At 40.4% G+C, this 18,325-nt stretch overlaps 2 protein-coding genes across 5 annotated transcripts in view; both read left to right on the top strand.

Annotated features, from left to right (window-relative positions):
* Nucleotides 1-18,325, top strand: part of LOC110051481 (fibroblast growth factor 1-like) — a 181,346-nt gene that overhangs the window by 60,871 nt on the left and 102,150 nt on the right. The gene's annotated exons all lie outside the window — the stretch shown is intronic.
* LOC149103669 (von Willebrand factor D and EGF domain-containing protein-like) overlaps nucleotides 1-18,325 on the top strand; it is a 126,029-nt gene that overhangs the window by 16,026 nt on the left and 91,678 nt on the right. For all 4 annotated transcript variants that reach the window (XM_089273954.1, XM_089273953.1, XM_089273952.1 and 1 more), the window contains exons 3-4: nucleotides 5,205-5,497; nucleotides 6,003-6,098. In XM_089273954.1, coding sequence (XP_089130080.1) covers nucleotides 5,205-5,497; nucleotides 6,003-6,098 — 389 coding nt within the window. The remainder of the gene's footprint in view (nucleotides 1-5,204; nucleotides 5,498-6,002; nucleotides 6,099-18,325) is intronic.

Below are 18,325 nucleotides of genomic sequence, written 5' to 3'. Positions count from 1 at the left end.
AGGGGGTGGGCGAAAAGTAGCATCTTTAAAAAGTTAGGTGAACATTGCTTCAGATCCCCGCGCATCTCCAAACGCGCGAGAACTTGCGAGAGAAAAGAAAGTTGATATGCGCGAGAATCATTAACGCAAACACTGTGCAAATCGATAGTTTTCCACAAGTGAAATACTCGTGTGTAGATTTGAGCGAGGACTAAAAGTAGCATCTTTAAAAAGGTAGGCAAGCATTGGTTGCGACCCCTGCACCTAAAACGCGAGTTTGGCGCATCTCTAAAGCTGCCAGAACTTACGAGAGGGAAGAAAGTTGATCTGGGCGAAAAACTCTTACCCAAACACTGTCCAAATCGATAGACTTCCACAAGGGAAATACACGTGTGTAGATTTGGGGGGGGGGCTAAAAGTAGCATATTTAAAAAGTTAGGTAGGTACTGGTTGGGATCCCTGCACCTAAAACGCAAGTGTGGAGCATCTCTAAACGCGCGAGAACTTATGAGAGAAAACAAAGTTGATTTGGGAGAGAATCTCCAACCTAAGCACTGTCCAAATCGATAGACTTCCGCTAGTGAAATACGTTTGTGTAGATTTGGTGGAGGGCTCAAACTAGCATTTTTGAAGACCCCTGTAAGCATAGATTGAGATCCCCACTCAAAACGCGAGTGTGCCGCATCGCTAAATGCGCGAAAACACGCGAGTAAGAAGAAGATATAGCTGGTCGAGAATCTATGACTCACGCATTGTCCAAAACGACAGACTTCCACAAGTGAAATACACGTGTGTAGATTTGAGAAAGGGCCAAATGTAGCATCTTTAAAAAGTCCAGTAAGCATAGTTTGAGATCAAGACACCAAAATCGCTAATGTGGCGCATCTCTAAACGCACGAAAACACGCAAGAGAAAAAAATATAAATGGGCGAGAATCTCCATCCCTAGCATTGTCCAAAGCGACAGACTTCGACAAGTGAAATACACGTGTGTAAATTTGATGGAGGGCTAAAAGTAGCATGTTTGAAAAGTTAGGTAAGCATTGGTGGGGATCACTGCACCTAAAACGATAGTGTGGCGCATCTCTAAACGCGCGAGAACTTACGAGAGGAAAGAAATTTGATAGGGACTAGAATCTCTCACCCAAACACTGTCCAAATCGATAGACTTCCACAAGTGAAATACATGTATGTAGATTTGCGTGAGGGCTAAAAGTAACATCTTTAAAAGTTAGGTAGGCATTGCTTGGGATACCCGCTCCTAAAACGCGAGTGTGGCATCTCTAAACGCGTGAGAACTTACGAGAGCAAAGAAAGTTAATATGGGCGAGAATATATCACACAAGCACTATCCAAATCGATAGTTTTCCACAAGTGAAATACACGTGTGTTTATTTGGTAGAGGGCTAAAAGTAGCATCTTTTAAAAGTTAGGTAAGCAGTGGTTGGGATCGCCGCCCCTAAAACGCGAATGTGGCGCATCTCTAAACGCGCGAGAACTTACGAGAGAATAGAAAGATAATATGGGCGAGAATCGTTAACCCAAACACCGTGCAAATCCATAGTTTTTCACATGTGAAATACACGTGTGCAGATTTGGAGGAGGGCTAAAAGTAGCATCTTTAAAAAGTTAGGGGAGCATTGGTTGAGATCCCCGCCCTTAAAACGCGAGTGTGGCGCATCCCTAAACGCGCGAGAACTTACGAGAGAAAAGAAAGTTGATATGTGCGAGAATCGCCAACCCAAACACTGTGCAAATCGATAGTTTTCCAGAAGTGAAATACTCGTGTGTAGATTTGAGGAAGGGCTAAAAGTAGCATCTGTAAAAAGTTAGGTAAGCATTGGTTGGGAACCCTGCACCTAAAACGCTAGGGTGGCGCATTTCTAAACGCGTGAGAACTTACGAGAGAAAAGAAAGTCGATATGGGCGAGAATCTCTCACCTTGTGAGGGGACGGAATTGACTTCTACTGTAAGTATCTCTGCCTGGGTTTTTTTTTAATGCTTTGAGAACAGGGCTGTATTTCTCTAAGGCTGTGAGCGTAATTCGTAAAAACACTGAGTTGTTATAAATCGTTTAGAAATTCTTCGTTCCGGTTCAAATTTATGTTGCTGGCACATTAGCCTGCGAACGCAGAGGTATTTCCGGGTGTCACTTGGTTCCTTCGAAAAATAACGTCTGCGAAGCCGAGCCAGGAAACGATTTCTGTTACGTAGGAATTTTAAGCCAATCGCCGTTTAGCTCAAGTAGCCCCAGAACTACTGTCGTGTAATTCGTTCGCCATTGCGGGATTACTTGATTTATCGGCATTTCCCGGTTTTGTCCGCTCACGTTTTTTTCCTGCCCAAGTATTTCTTCGCTTGTGTTAAGACGTGATCCGATGTATAATGACCTTGTCTTGTTCCAGATTATTGGCGTCGGGGGAGTCCCCCATCATTTGAAAGCATCGGGAATGACTCGAACGCTCTATTTACTTTTAAAGCACTATTAATATCGTGACTTCATTTTAAAGCTTGTCTCATATTCCATCGGCCCTTTCTGGTTTATTTTTTATTTAATATCATCGACATGTCACTGAAACAGATTATGACGCCTTCCCTGGCCGCAAGACGAGGATCCCTAGCGAGAGTATGTAAGGAATGCGAGGAAAATTTCCTACCATTTCTCTGCGGTACTTACAGTAGAAGCCACGTGCGTCGCGTCGTGAAGTAGATGAACTTGGGTGCGCCGAGAAGCAATTCCAACTGAGTGTTGCTGCTGCTGTTGTTGTTGTTCTTAATGTTGTTCTTTTTTGATTCTTTTTGTTGTGTTCGTATAAATCAAAGTTTCTTTGAACGATAGTTTTGCAAAGGTGAACTCTGCAGCTTAACAATTGAAAGGAGGGAGCAATAATGCACGTTTTTTGTGTGTGTAAAAATTGGCCACGTCGTGCGGCTGTTTCAGCATTTCAGCATTAAAGGCGCATCCACGTATCAACCAACCGTAACTACAAGTTTGTACAAAGTAAATTACTAACCAGTGCCTAATTAATCATACCTATAACAAAATTCTCGATCGTGATTTGTTCTCCGCACGCCTATTTGACACGTAATCGGAACCCGATCACGTTGGTGTCCGATTTCAGGTATAATCAAAACTATAACAAAATTTTCGAACGTGATTGGCTATCAGCAGCCCGATATCAGCATTAATTGGACAGTGTACGCGTTATGCTTGTAATTTGACAGTACGCGTCATTTTTGCGCGCGCTGTTGCGGTGCATTTTGTCGAGTAAACTGCTGGGTTTTTCAGCATTCATAACGACGTTTTAAAATCGTTCAGCGCTCAATCGATGGTTTGTTCGTTTCTGAAATTTTGTCATAGTTTTGATTAATTGGTAACAGGACATCGTGTCGTCCAATTCATAATGGTAATTGAACTGAGTGGAGTGCAGTTTGGTCTGAAATCATACGCGTGATTTGAAATCACAAGTATGATTTCAGACCAAATTGCACTCCACTCAGTTCAATTGCCACTTTATTAGATCCATTTTGAAATCGCACAATTTTATCGCCTTAAATTTTAGATTTTTGGTGTATTGTTCCAGTAGCCGGTTCGTTAAAAAAGCGGAACCGGAAACGCCTTTACGTCTAATTTAGTATGCAAAACGATGTCATGTGACGAAAACTCATTCGAGCATGACAAAGAAACAAGCAATTCTGATCTGAAGTCGAAAATAGTCTACTTCAGGTATAAAAGTGCAATTTTCGTCGCCTGAATCAATTATGGAAGGCCTACCTTTCTTCTGTGGTTGAGGCTGCGACTTTTCATTGTCTTTGGAGAAGAAATTTGAAGGTGCATATCCTGTGTAATTCTGCGATCGATTTCTTTTGAGTGTTGAAACTCCCTCGAGTGTACGATGCCAAGTGGATAGTACGTTTTTTTTCTTTTAAATGCCATTCAATGGTATGATTTTAAGGGGTCCAGCTCGTTATCATCTCCGTTTCTTTTTGTAACCTCGGCGTAGGACTCAATACTCAGGACCTTGTCAAGTTCTGGCAGCGCCATTTGTTTTAAGATATTTCCAAGATGGCGGGACTGGCACCGGCTTCGTAAGACGTTCGTTCATTCACTGTTTTGTGCAGTGTGGCGTATGTTGACTATGTTTATTCACAGCAACAGAGTTGAGCAGTTTTGCTGCTTCGTTTGAAACTACCGGAAACCTGGAAACATCTACCTTCTTGAGATGACTCTGAATTTGTTGTTGTGTGGTTTTCGTTTGTTTATGTTTTACTGGACTCAGTATCATACGGATCTTGAGCAGATGTTGAAGAAAAATCGCCAAAATATTTGTCAAAATGGACACTGAAAGCTGGGAACTTTCATTAAAGTAGGTCCTCAGCCTAAAGGAGCTCATAATCGTCATTCAGAAACTAATTAATTAAATTTGTCAATTTTTTTTGGAAAAAAAGCTACAATAACAACAAAGTTTTGGCAATAATATTTGCAAAATTCTCCACACAGTGGCTTTTTGCCTTTCATTTTCCTGAAATTTTATTGATTACTGTAAACTAATCCTGAAATCTGATGGGTTGTTATGTTTTACTGGCCCATTCTCATGGGCTGAGAAAAAGATGCGATTTAGAGCAAAAAATAGTGCGATTCGTGAATAAATCGCACCATTGAGAGCCAATCAGATTGCAAGGATAACCAGTGATTTCAAAACGGATTTAATAAAGTCTGTAATCATACTCGTGAACAACAAATCGGACTCCGGCTTCGCGGTCGTCAGATTTTGTTAATCACTCGTATGATTACAGACTGAATTGGACTCCACTCAGTCCTATTACCATTATTTCAATTTGAACTCTTTGTAATCGGATACCTGTAATTGGATACCCACGTGATTCGCACGTCAACTACGCGCGCTTTAATGGCTTCCTTGGCAATGTTTCCTGCGGTTTTCAAAACGTACAAAAAGGGCTGCAGACGTTTGCGCACAAAAGAAGTTTTCAAAAGACATCTTTAATTCCGAAATTTGTTATAGATACGATTGATTAGTAATTGGAACTCGAGTCGTACAATTCAGGGAGTAGTCGTGCTCGGAATTTCAAATCGGCCTCGCGTTTCGCGCTTGTCCGATGTTGAAATTACTCGCTCGATTACTCCCTGAATTGTACTCCACTCGATCTAAGTACTATTACTAATCGAATGACATTTTCCTTTTTTTTTATTGTAACTTTTCAAGATCCACCAACTGAATTTGACAGATCTCTTTTTGGTGAGCCAACTATTACCTACGAGCCCCTTGATCCGGAATCTGCCTCTGTCACCCTGCGGTGTGAAGTGCCGCTTATAAACCCGAGCATGCAGTCATGGACAAATGTTTCATACATCATCACTTGGTATTCGGAAGGCAGCCATTTATATACAGATAACATTTGTGGAGATTTGTGGGGAGCCCTTGAATACGATCATTCGTGTCCTGGCAAGCCATTATTCTCTAGACTTCTGGGTGGAATGTACAGCGCAAATCGATTGGTCAGTCAGTGTGTCCTTGTTTTTGTTGTTGCTGTTTTCCTTTCTTTTAAATTGCCCGATACAGGCACGATAATAAAAGCTGGCAAGATAACGTTCAAGTTCAAGTTATGGTTGCATGTCTTTAAGAGGCGCTTCTTAATGCTTTTGTGGGCACTAAACAACACAGTAAAACCCATTAAAATGACCTTCAGGCCGTACGCCAATCATAACTACTCCAGAATTAAGAGTGCTGCTTAAGTCAGTTTCCAAAACCGCTAAGCTGGGTACGTAGATTTAGAGCATTTTGTGACAATTTGGCGGTGACGGGTTCCTACGGCTTTCTTCTCATGTGCCCAGTGTTTTAAGAATCAACGATAATACAACAGTCTTTATTGACTGAAGGAGAAGCAAATATTTATTTAACTTCCCCCTAAATGTACCAATATATGGCGAAATTCAGTCAGATCTCAAGTTTAAACCTGTTTTTTTTCTTTTTTTTTTCTTTTTTTTTTTTCTTTATTACTAGCTATCATGCAATGTGACTGCCCGATATACCACATCTCCTTTAAGCCCTTGGAGTACCCCAAAAGCTATTGTTCGACCCTTTTTCGCAGGAATAAAGGTAACTGTAATTAAAGCGTTAGGAGTTACGGGAGCAATAATTTACGTACTTACTTACTTACTTTCCCTTTTAGTCCCTTTGAGCTGAGTTTAAAATAAGAGTAGGAAAATAGTTTTTTTTTTTTTTTTTTTTTTTCCCTCCGCGAAGATCGATAAACTCGTCTCTTTCCGGTAGTGCCTTTCTGTGCCGGGAATGCTGTCCGATCAAACAACCCTCAGATGTCTTCAATGTTGACTAGAAATACTAGTTATTCGAAGCATTTCTGCAAAAACCTTTTTGCTTTTGGTTAAATCCTCGATTTTCCATTCGCGAAGTCGCGCTTGAACCGTCACACGACTGCGTTTGTAAACTCTGGGATGGGGGATGCTATTAACGTCTACCCAGGAACCGAACATAATAGCACCTCACTCTGCTTAGTCGGTTCTCTGTATTTGCTAAAAAAAAAGAAAAAATGGAAAACGAAACTAATTGTTAATGTCATTTCTCTTTCGTCCCTGAAATGAGAGTTAAGTTTCGAGGCGAAGACTCCGAAATAAACTTCGTTCGAACACCTCCGAAAACAATGAACTCGCTGCCAAGAGCTTTGAGAGCAACTTGAAATACTTAAAGCGACGACAGAGAATACCTTTTTTTTGTGGATGAGCTGCACGCATTTTAGGAATAAAAAGATGTATATAAAGTGTAGCTTATGGTAGTCTGATTACGGAAAGCTTAGGCAATTCCATAACTTGAAAATTCAGTTACGTTTTAGATGTTTTTTTTTTTTGTGCTTCACAAAATGCAAATTAAGAAAGCACAAGCAAAAACGAAATAAGAGAAAAAAAGAAAAAAATCTCAAAAGGAAGACAAAAACGTGCGAATCTCGTGCGATTCGTTTGAACTTCGTATAGTGTGAACGAGTTTCGCGCACGCTGAGAGGGTAACTTTCGATAGATATCGCGAGTACTTCTGGTTTCTTCAAATGCAAAAGAAATGTGGGTTTTCATTACAATCAGCGTTTTTCGAGATGTTACCTGCGAATTAAGCCAACGTTGGACACATAGCTCAGCATTCTTTTTGTGAAATTACACTTTTTTTCAGAAAACTGTGACGAAATTCTCAAAATCTGACCTTTTAGTGAAGTGACTTAAAATCTATGCATAGTGTAATAAAGGTTAAAATTGAATTATTTCATCAGTGAAAAAAGTCCCGATAAAGTAATATGCTTGGGACCTTAACATTTTTTCCAAATTAGTCACATGTCCATGTGCGCGGCCTGATGACGTCATCACTGGTTCTACAGGCCAAGAAACAACCTCTTTCCCAGGTACTCTCCCCTCTGCCTCCCCTGTAGTTGGTAGAAAGACCCTAGTTGCAGGGGTATCGAATGACCCCATTCAATTTGAAAGTGCTCGCAAAATTTGGCCTAAGCTAGAACTGTCGCAAAAATTAGATGAGTGCTTGCTTGCTCGTGCTCGCAAATTTTTGCACCTGCTCGTATGATCGGATTTTGGTTAAAGCGGAAGCATAATTTGCATCATGAAAACAAAAATTGACACTGGAACCAATGTTTCCCGTATGGCAAACTGGTAAACATTGGGGAAACATGCACATGCCATGAATGTTTCTGGAAAAATGCTTTCTCGTTTTATTGACGTTTTATTGACATTTTATTGAAACCGAACGGCCACATTTTGCTTGTAAACGCGGGCTATCTTTAACCCTCTTTTAGCTTGGTAGAGACCCTACTTTCTTGTAAGCAGGGTCTTAGAACGCTTCAGATCTCTTTTAACGTCCACCCACAGACTCACGTGAACCTTAGTAAAGTAATTTTGTATCAAACGGCATATCAAACAAGGCATAAATAAACAATAGCTTCTATTTGGCACGAAAATATGCTCGGATAATTGTCCGCGGACATTATCTGTTCCAACAAGCGAACACTGTGAGCTTCGAGGAACAGACAATGTCCAAGGAAAAATATCCGAGCGTATTTTCAAAGTCAAATGAAGGCTATTGTATTTATTATCCTTCAACTATTTTTCGCAACACGGGAGGTTCCGACAATTGGAAAATATTCTCGGATATTCCCCAGTTTTAGCTGGGAAATACTCGGTCACGTGACGCGTTTAGACCAATCACGCGCGAGCGAAAATATTTGATGGATTATAATTGGCTGTAACATAAGCTGCTGGGAATGCCTGGGATTGGTTAAACCACGATAAGATCTTCTATGTTACATGGAACTCACTATCTGTTCTCTGATTGGCCGAAAGCGTAAAATGAATTTTTGAAATCAGCGCCTGGGACGTCATCTAGCTGCAGATTTTACAACAATCATGTCAAGGACACTTAAGGTTACGGGTAATCATGTCATGTATGACCGCGGTGCATGATTTCTTGCAATTAGTGAAGAAGTAAAAACATGACTTCCATTTTTTTTTCGTTCAATATACAATAAAACAATTATTGGATTTGGGTTTTGTGATATCCAGAATAATCAAGGTCTCGGTAGGGATTATCAGCCTTAGCCTCAGGATTCGGCTGATAACCCCTACCTCGACCTTGATTATTTTGGATATCACAAAAACCACATCCAATAATTGTTTACTAACATGTTGCCTGGCTTTGCGCCCGATGTCCTGCTCTGAAGGTGTCAGCCAGTTTACTTGGTGCAAAAAAACGTTTCAATAAAAGAGAGATTCCAGCGGGTGGAAAATTTACGAAGTGCTCGCTGTTCGCCATCTGTTATTTCTACAGTGCTCGCTGCTCGCATGACAAAACTGATCATTGCTCGTGCTCGCAAGAATAAACGCACTGCTCGCACGCTCGCAAATGCTCGTAAAGACCATTCTATAACCCTAGTTGCAGGTTGTCAGGTGACCATCCAGAATCTGGATGATAAAATGATATGCTGGGAGGGAGTGGTAGTATGGTGCTTTGATTGTTGCTGTGATAAACTTTGGGTCGATTTTTTTGTTTCAAATCCTCAAGCAGTGGCTAAAAGCTACCCGCTTTAACGGGGCTGGAAGTGGAATTTTGCCGGTGAAGAATGCTTCATTATTTCTGTCGTCTCCAAAATATAAAAGACTCACAAAGAAATTCAGCAGTCGACTGGAGCACAAACCTTTTGACGGTTTAGCACATGTTCAGAGACGCCCTCTGTAAATATATCAACTATGGTCATTTGGACCAGAAAAAAATCAAATCCCTCAAACTTTCTCAGATGAATGGTCTAGATAAGTGATTCACAACAATATAACTTTCAGTTCAGTTCGATTCGTATTTTAGCGCTGGGGCCACCATCTTGGTTTTGCCCCTCTGAGAGGGCTTTCAGCGGCCATTTTAGGGCACATTTTCAACAATTTACCATACAAAGAAAACGATGTAAATCCGGGTAAAAACCCTTTTTTCGAGACAAACAAATGGTTTTTGTTGCGTTGAGAGTCTGTTTTGGCAATTTGATTATCATCTGATTTTTTTACAGAATTTTAAACTTCTTCCCTTTCGGACTACTCGTGAAGCGCCGCAAAAAAAGGCAATATTTAAAGGAAAGTATCGCCAAAAGTACATCACTTGAGATCCCAAAACTACCCTCCACTTAAAGAGTCTCATCTATAAAAATATGCAATCAGGAGCCATAATCGGGGACGGAGACCGTGAGTCTCGGGATTCGCGCGCACCTATGATATGGGACAATTTTTCTATTTTTAGAACAAATTGCGCCATCCTGACGTCATATATCCCCGCGGATTCACGCACGTGTCGGGGGCTCTCGCGTGGATGTTGTCACGTTGTGTGATCAAATGGTGAGAGTTGAGAGATTCTTTTGCGTATTTTTCACAGCGATGGCAGGGAATAAGGCAGGGAATACGAACCAGGGCGCTTATATGTAGTTTTATGCTCTGAGCTAACGGAAAAGGTGGGTTTTTCAGGGTCGAAAACAAGACTTCAATCTCGCGCTGGGAATGAATACTAAGATCTGCTCACGCTAGTTGTAAGCTTACGCGTATGTTTTTGCGTTTGTTCTGACTTAAGAATATAGCAAGAAAACTCTACACTCTGGTATCGAGTTAATTTGTGAGTTTCTCAGACAATGGTTCAACATAACCAAAACCTGTTTTGACGGTTTCTTATTGTTTCTGCTTGTTTGGTGAGTTTGCAAAAGTTTTTGAAAGGAAAGTCTGACGCGTACAATTAGCTCATTTGCATAGTGCAGCTCGTGCACTTTCAAGTCCGAGTCGGACTTCTTTCGTTATCTTTTATGCTGAGATGCTGTAACAAATTTCACGAACGCAAAAAAGGCTACTAACATCATGTGTGTTTCTTCAACATAAGCATAGTGAAGTTTTACACTGCGAAAATGAAAATAGACAAGGTGTTCTGATAGTCGATCAACAAACTCGAAATCGTTATTCCAAGTTGATTAAAGGAAGCGTCATCGTAACTTTGCTGATTATTTCTGCTTTATTCACATATTTCCAGCTTAGCTTTTAATATGTTCTCAAACATTTATCAATCTTAAACATATTTAAAAACTATAGAGTTATTGTTTGAGTTCGATGTACGCTTTCACACGAAAGAGCGGCGGAAGTGCAATTTGTCATGTTTACTGACTGTACTGAAAACACGCATCGGCGGGCGCTCTCATTCATTGACAACAGAGAATTTACTGGATTTTTACACGAATAAAACTGAGCAGTATCTACGGACGTAAAGTTATTGGGCCTTGGAGGAAACATCAAGCGTTGCTTAAAATTCAAGCGAAACTCAAACTAGCAATTATTTTGTTTTACTTTTCGGTCGCGATAGACTGACAAATTCCTCGCAAGTGTGTGACAAGAGGAGCTAGGAAACTATGAAGCCCTGAAGCTCTGCTATATCTAAATATATCCAGCTAGTTTTTTGCTGTGTAATGGAAAAGCTGTTAATCTTCAACATATGTGAAATTTAAAGTGGAGTAATGTACAACTCATATAAAAGAAGCATCCGTCGGAACACAACGAACGCGTTGAGTTGTGGGTCAAAAACATGAAAATTTTCGGGAATTTCGGACGCCATTTCCCCCGCGCGACATCCGCAAAAATCCTCGCAGTATGTACGCGCGTGTGCCGCAGGCGATGGCGCAATTTGTTTTAAAAATAGAATTATTGTCCCATATCATGGGGACAACCTTAATACTAGAAATGGCGCGCGCTTACGGTCTCCGTCCCCGATTATGGCTCCTGATGCAATACAATTTTGGAGCAGTTAAAATTGTAAAATATTAGAAGAAGAAGTTTAAGCTGTGCTTTTGTCAACAAATTCCCCCGTCCTAATTAGCATAATAACGAGAAAATAACGATGCACAGGGAAAATAATGATATATTCCACTTACCTCGGGACATGTCGACAACCGGATGTTCTATGATACCTCATGTCATATCATCAGTAGGTTTCAGCCACATTTTCGGTGATTAGTGTACGAAATCACTCTGAGACATCACAACGGTTAAGCAGATTACAACACTCCGAAGCCCGCTTCATAACATTTATCAATATTATTTGTCTTTCGTCTCATAAGCCGCCATTTACAAGAAGTTTAACAATTTGCTGAGATCCTTACTGACCCAGACGTCCGTTAGCAGCCTTTAAAATCCTCCTATCAATCAAGTTTTGATCTGTTGTAAACCCGCCATTATTCCACAGACTGCGTTACATTTGACAAGTGCACATTTCAACGGGTGGGGGTAGGGTGGGTAGGAAGTGAAAATGTAACCGACCGGGGTAACCCTGGTTTTCTTGTAAACATGACGAAAAAAGAAATAGACAATATGTGAGAACTAGGGTAACCCGTTTGCTAGGGTAACCCTCTCTCCTTGTAAACAGGCCCTGAAGCCATTTTACGCATTTCTGTGGCTAAACCAGTGACTGGCTTTCCCAGAATGATTTGAACATGAGCTTCTGCTTGGAAATTTGAGGCATTTTCTAGGTTATTTTTTGTAGGGTAGGTTGGGGGAGAAGGTCGTGCATTGTATTAAAAAAAGAAGAAGAAGAAGAAGAAAAGTAAACGATAGACAGTAACTTCCCGGTCAAAAGATTATGATCTGTATATAATCTCTTGATCAGCTTTATCAGTTCATCACTGGGGCTCTATTAGGGGTTTTCAGGATACTGGATATTTGGGTAAAAAGTGAAGAGGATACACGAGATTTAGGGGAAAAATTAATGGGGTAGATCATGTTAAGATCAGATAAAACAGTACATTAATTGGGTAGGAAATCGTTAAGCTGGATTTAACAGGATACAAGATATTTAGGACAAAAATTAATACGCTAGGATAAGGGATACACCGACACCCCTCATTCCCACTATGGGGCCGCAATAATGGTCTGCTATATGTGTAGGATAAAATAGAAGTAAGCCGACTGCTATAGTCATTTATTCTGGACTCTTAGTACTAATATCACGGTGGAATATGAAAGTTTTGTATCAGATTATAGTGGTTTTGAGGATAGGTAGCGCAGCTCCTTGTTAGTAATTTCGAAGCCCACACTTGTTACCCTAAATAGATAGATAAAGACGGGGCTGGAGAAATAAACAGAGAATCAAATGTGTCCCGAATTCTGTACCGTTTAACACGAATTTCTTACATGACGAGTTTAGTTTTTGACGAGAATTTTCATTTATTACCAATAGAATACGCTATACGCCGCTGAGAATCAAGCTGCAGGTTTTTTTGACAAGTATCAGTTAACTCATCCAACTGCTTATGACTCATTCAACTTGTGTGCCTTGAACGCATCTATAATGTCTTTAAAAAGCTGAGCGTCAACGTCAGTGCTTTGCTTAATATATGCGGGTATTTTAAAGCGCCCTACATAGAGTGAAAAACTAGTCTTGTTCCGATATGCAACTGAGCTCCATCACAGAACTGAACAACATCAGCGGCTGTGGGGTGTCTCAGGCTAACGAATGATAACGAATGGTGCCTACCAAATACAAAGGTGTTTCCGCTTGATTAAGAAAACGTGGTAAAAGTAGATCTTAGCCAGGGTTATTAGAATCCACAAAGAAAACCGGGGGTAGTCATTAATTTTTCTGAGATAATTAGCCTTGAATCTCGAAGAAAACTGCTGACGGTAACATTTTTCTGAAAAAAAGAGGTAAAGATATTTCTTCACAGATTTTCCTAGAGTTCGCCTTTACCTGCAGAAAACTAAACACATTAATAAATATCTTTAAACTACATGGTAAGTGGTAACATCAAAACCACTTTTGATATGTTTTAATAACAAAATCGTCGCTACAGCGCTTTTAGCGTCCCTGGACAGCACTCCTCTGGCTTAGCCAAAATACAGTCTACATAGCGTTTCCTCACAGCCAAAAACTAATGACTTGTTCAATAGGCTTGCCACTTCCATTTCATAACATAAAATGTAGCTGTAATCACCCCTTTTTCAAAAGCTAAATGAGCTGTTTCATCCTTTCGAAAATTTTGTCGGTGTCCGTCACAATTTGTTCTGTTACTTCCCAACTAAGTTAAACATTGAGGTCTCTCGCAGTTGTTTTGCGCGCGCATTATACCATCTACAGGTGGAATTCAGCATGATTTTTTTACGGATACCATAAAAGCTAGTTTTTCAGCTGGGAAGCAGTTCACAGTTAGTGTTTAGCGATACGCTGCTTTTCTGGTAATCCTGGTTTTAGTACAGGCTCGTAATTTTAGTGGGAAATTTGTTTCGGTCATTATTTTTTAAGTCGCACGCTTGGTAGGGTAGTTAACTGCGTCAATTCAAACCCAAGCGCGCGTCTGGCGTTTAAGCCACGCCTAACGTGATGCACAGACCGTGTGCCCACAAAAAACGAAGGCACCGTCCTTAACTGTTCTTCAGTAGTTTTCTGAGCATTTCCTTTTCTGATGCAAAAGTGTAACGGTTTAGAAAATGTAAGGAGTTTCAATAAAACGCCGCTTACCATTAGTTCCTGCGCTCTATTCGTCAGTCTGTTGCCGTTAGCAAAATTTGATGGCACTTCCGGCAGCGAAAGACACAAGTGTCCCGCTTTATCTGATCTAAACATGTTCTACCCCATTAATTTTCCCCCTAAATTTCTTGTATTCTATCAAGAGTCCATGATCACTTCATTTTCTCTTGATCCAGTATCCTAAAAACCTCTAATAGGGCCTCAGTGATGAACTGGTACACTGATCAAGAACCTAATACTGTCTATCGCTTTTTGTTTTTTAAATACAATACACGACCTCCCCACCCCACGAAACATAGCCTGGAAAATGCCTCAAATTTCCAAGGAGAGGCTTATGTTCAAATCACTCTGGAAAGCCAGTTACTAGTTTAGCCACAGAAATGCGTAAAATGGCTTCAGGGCCTGTTTACAAGGAGAGAGGGTTACCCTAGCAAACGGGTTACCCTAGTTCTCACATATTTCCTCTTTCTTTTCTTCGTCATGTTTACAAGGCAACCAGGGTTAACTTTTTCCCTTGTAAACAATCCAGGTAGGGTTAACCCGCCTACCCGGGTTAACTTTCTAATTGTTTCCAGACCCTTTGAGTGTAACCGGGCGTAAAGTTGTCTCGTTTGTAGGGTTACCCTACCTGTTTATTTTTTGCTTGTAAACCCGGGTTATCTTTTAACCTCCAGCTAGGGTTAACCCGCTTGCTAGGGTGACCCTCTCTCCTTGTAAACAGGCCCTAAAATGTCGGCTATATTTTCACGTCCTACCCACCCTACCCCTACCCGTAGGAATAAGCACTTGTCAAATGTAACGCAATCTGTGAAATAATGGCGGGTTTACAACAGATCAAAACAGAACTGAACTTAAACGAGTTCTTGATGAGAATCCTTGATGGAGAGGATGATTTTAAAGGCTGCTAACAGACTTCTGGGTCAGTTAGGATCTCAGCAAATTGTTAAACTTCTTGTAAATGGCGGCTTATGAGACGAAAGACAAATAATATTGATAAATGTTATGAAGCGGGCTTCGGAGAGTTGAAATCTGCTTAACCGTTGTGATGTCTCAGAGTGATTTCGTACACTAATACCGAAAATGTGACTGAAACCTACTAATAATACAACATCAGATATCGAGGAACATCCAGTTGTTGACATGTCGCGAGGTAAGTGGAATATAACATTATTTTCTCTGTGCATCGTTATTTTCATGTTATTATACTAATTAGGACGGGCCGGGGGTCTTTGTTGACAAAAACACAGCTTAAACTTCTTCTAATAACATTTTACAGTTTTAACTGCCCCAAAATTTTATTGCATATTTTTATAGGTGAGACCTTGCTCCTTAAGTGGAGGGTATTTTTTGGGATCTCAAGTGATGTACTTTTGGCGACATTTTCCTTTAAATATCGCCTTTTTGTGGCGCTTCACGAGTAGTCCGAAAGGGAAGAAGTTTAAAATTCTGTAAAAAAATCAATTGATAAGCAAATTGCCAAAACAGCCTCTCAACGTAACAAGGAACATTTGTTTGTCTCGAATAAAGGGTTTTTACCCCGATTTATATCGTTTTCTTTGTATGGCAAATTGTTAAAAATGTGCCCTAAAATGGCCGCTGAAAGCCCTCTCAGAGGGGCAAAACCAAGATGGTAGCCCCAGCGCTAGAATACGAATCGAATTGAACTGAAAGTTATATTGTTGTGAATCACTTATCTAGACCATTCATCTGACAAAGTTTAAGGGATTTGATTTTTTTTGGTTCAAATAACCATAGTTGATATTTACAGAGGGCGCCTCTTAAAACGTCACCTACCAAATCGAAGTGAAACCAGTGGATCAGTATTCGGAGGTAATACATTTTCGTCTTTTTGCAGTATTTTTTGATGTTAAAAGTATTCCTGTCATGCGGCCGAGAAGCCGATCACTCTGACTAGCATATGATTTACAACAATGTAAAATGATTTAGACAGATGTTGACACACGGTTCCTTGGCATAGTCAAGAATTAGATTTTGCAAAAGGGTAAATAAAACTTCGTTTTAGAAAGCGAACAATGTACCGTGAAGTTATTAAGTTCAGGCAACATGAACTAGGTGTATTTTAATATAGCAATGACCAGCGATCGCCTATTTTTCGCTTCAGTTGAGCTAAAACACGGTTCCATGGCATAGTCAAGAATTAGATTTTGCAAAATGGTGAATAAAACATCGTTTTAGATAGCGACCAATATGCCGTGAGGTTATTAAATTCAGGCAACATGAACCAGGTGTATTTTAATATAGCAATGACCAGCGATCGCCTTTTCTTCGCTTCACTTGAGATATACAAAAATCATTCGTTGACTCTACCCTGGTGGAAAAGTTTGTCTTACAGGTGGTCAGGAGAACAGCCAAAATCAGGGTCTTCCTCCCAACGAATAGGGACGCAGAGGAGAGAGAACCTGGGAACGAAGTTGACCATGAAAAGGTTAAAGAAGGGGGGACGGGGTGAATAGGTTTTCGGATCGACGGGATTGGCCTTAAAAAGCGCACGGATTGTGGATTTTTGCGGTAAATCGAGCGGATTCGCGGATTTTGAAAACACAGTGGATCGTGGATCAGCTGTGAATTTTGGCGCAGATTCCGGATTGTGCCTGTCTTGATGTTCTTAAACGAAACTTGGATCATAGATCTTTCTTCAGCCTTGGTCGGTATGTTAATGAGTTCATTTAAATTATTTATTTTTTCGAACTAAGCTCATTTAAATTTAGGTGTGACACAGTTATTAGAATTGTACTGTATTATAGTCATCAAGCATATCGCCTTCTTTACTATTTGTGTGAAATTAACAATGATATTCAAATTTAATAGTTTGCCTTTGAGCGTTTACACCTGTTTCCGTATGTGGTTGGGGTTTTGGATTTGAACAAAAATTTTTGCGGATCGGCGGATTTTCATACCCCTATTCAACCCCTGTTAAAGGACATAAAATAACTCTGAACTAGCTAAAAATGGCGAGGTCAAACGACAATCAATTTTCCCGAGCAACGGCTCAAAAAGATCAGTTGATGGACCCTTAATCCATCAACGCAACGGATAAAAGCATTTTTTGACTCGGTTTTATTCAAAAATTGGCCTGGCCAACGCTTTGAGGTTGATTATTCATACAGAGAGAGAGATCTCAACCAAACCTTTGGCTTCTATCTTTTGAAACCTTGTGGTTTGGGCCTGTAATTTTAAGCCGCGCACTAATAACGAGCGCGAGAGAAAACATTTCATCCAATTAACGATATTACGTTGTCTCACGTTGTAAGTTGTAACTCCGAATAACCAATTGATTGTCTTGTTACCTAAAATTTTGTTCCAATTTTGCTGAGAAATTCGTGAAAACGAGCGAAAAGGATTTGTTTTCTTAAAGATAGGCATTTAACGTTACGCGATTTTATTTTCTACGTTATTGGACAGGATGTTTGTCCAATGCAATTTTCATGTGATTTTGAACGATTAAATAGACTTTTGTCTAAGTAGAAAGAGAACCAAATGTTGTTGGCATACCTCTGCCACTTCAATTTACCATGTCAGTCGTAACGCTTCTGCCGATTAATCCCCCAACTTTGCCGGCTATGTTGTAAATACTGCCGGATTCGAAGACATCGGTTGTCGGTAGCAAATCTACAAATTGCTGGTTACCTTTGTACACAAAGTTATGAAAATATCATTTGGGAGTCTGCAGAGCAAATCCAGGTGTAAGTTTTCTATGGTTCTAAAAGACTCACTTCGCTTGTTGAAGATGGTTAAATTTTATACTTAATGTTTAAATTTTATATTTAACCATTATTGGCTTACGGCGAAGTGAACATTGGTTAATATTCACCGAGACGAAATTTTCACCAAGCCTGAGGCGAACAATTGTTTTGGTATAATTTTCGGAGCTCTATGTTAAAGACTACAATATAACGGACTAAAACAAAACAAAAAAAACACAAATGCAGTTGTAAGTAATACTAATCTTTGACATAAATATAAACAAGCCTATGCCCATATGCAATGTATGGCTACTGCCACTTGCACTGCTACTGCAAGAACAGCTCTTGTTTCTAGTACTTTTCCTGCTCCTGTTCCGGCTCCTTCTTCCGCTACTGCCACTGCCACTGCCACTGCCACTGTCACTGCCACTGCCACTGCCACTGTCACTGCCACTGCCACTGCCACTGTCACTGCCACTGCCGCTGCCACTGCCGCTGCCGCTGCCGCTGCTACTGCTTCTGCTACTGCTTCTGCTACTGCTACTGCTACTGTTATTAGGGACTTTAAGCAAATCACTA

The sequence above is a fragment of the Orbicella faveolata genome, unplaced genomic scaffold (genome assembly GCF_042242905.1).
Source record: "Orbicella faveolata isolate gen_17 unplaced genomic scaffold, um_ofav_v1 contig_35, whole genome shotgun sequence".
In the NCBI taxonomy this organism is placed as follows: domain Eukaryota; kingdom Metazoa; phylum Cnidaria; class Anthozoa; order Scleractinia; family Merulinidae; genus Orbicella; species Orbicella faveolata.
This window is presented reverse-complemented; position numbering and strand designations above follow the sequence as displayed.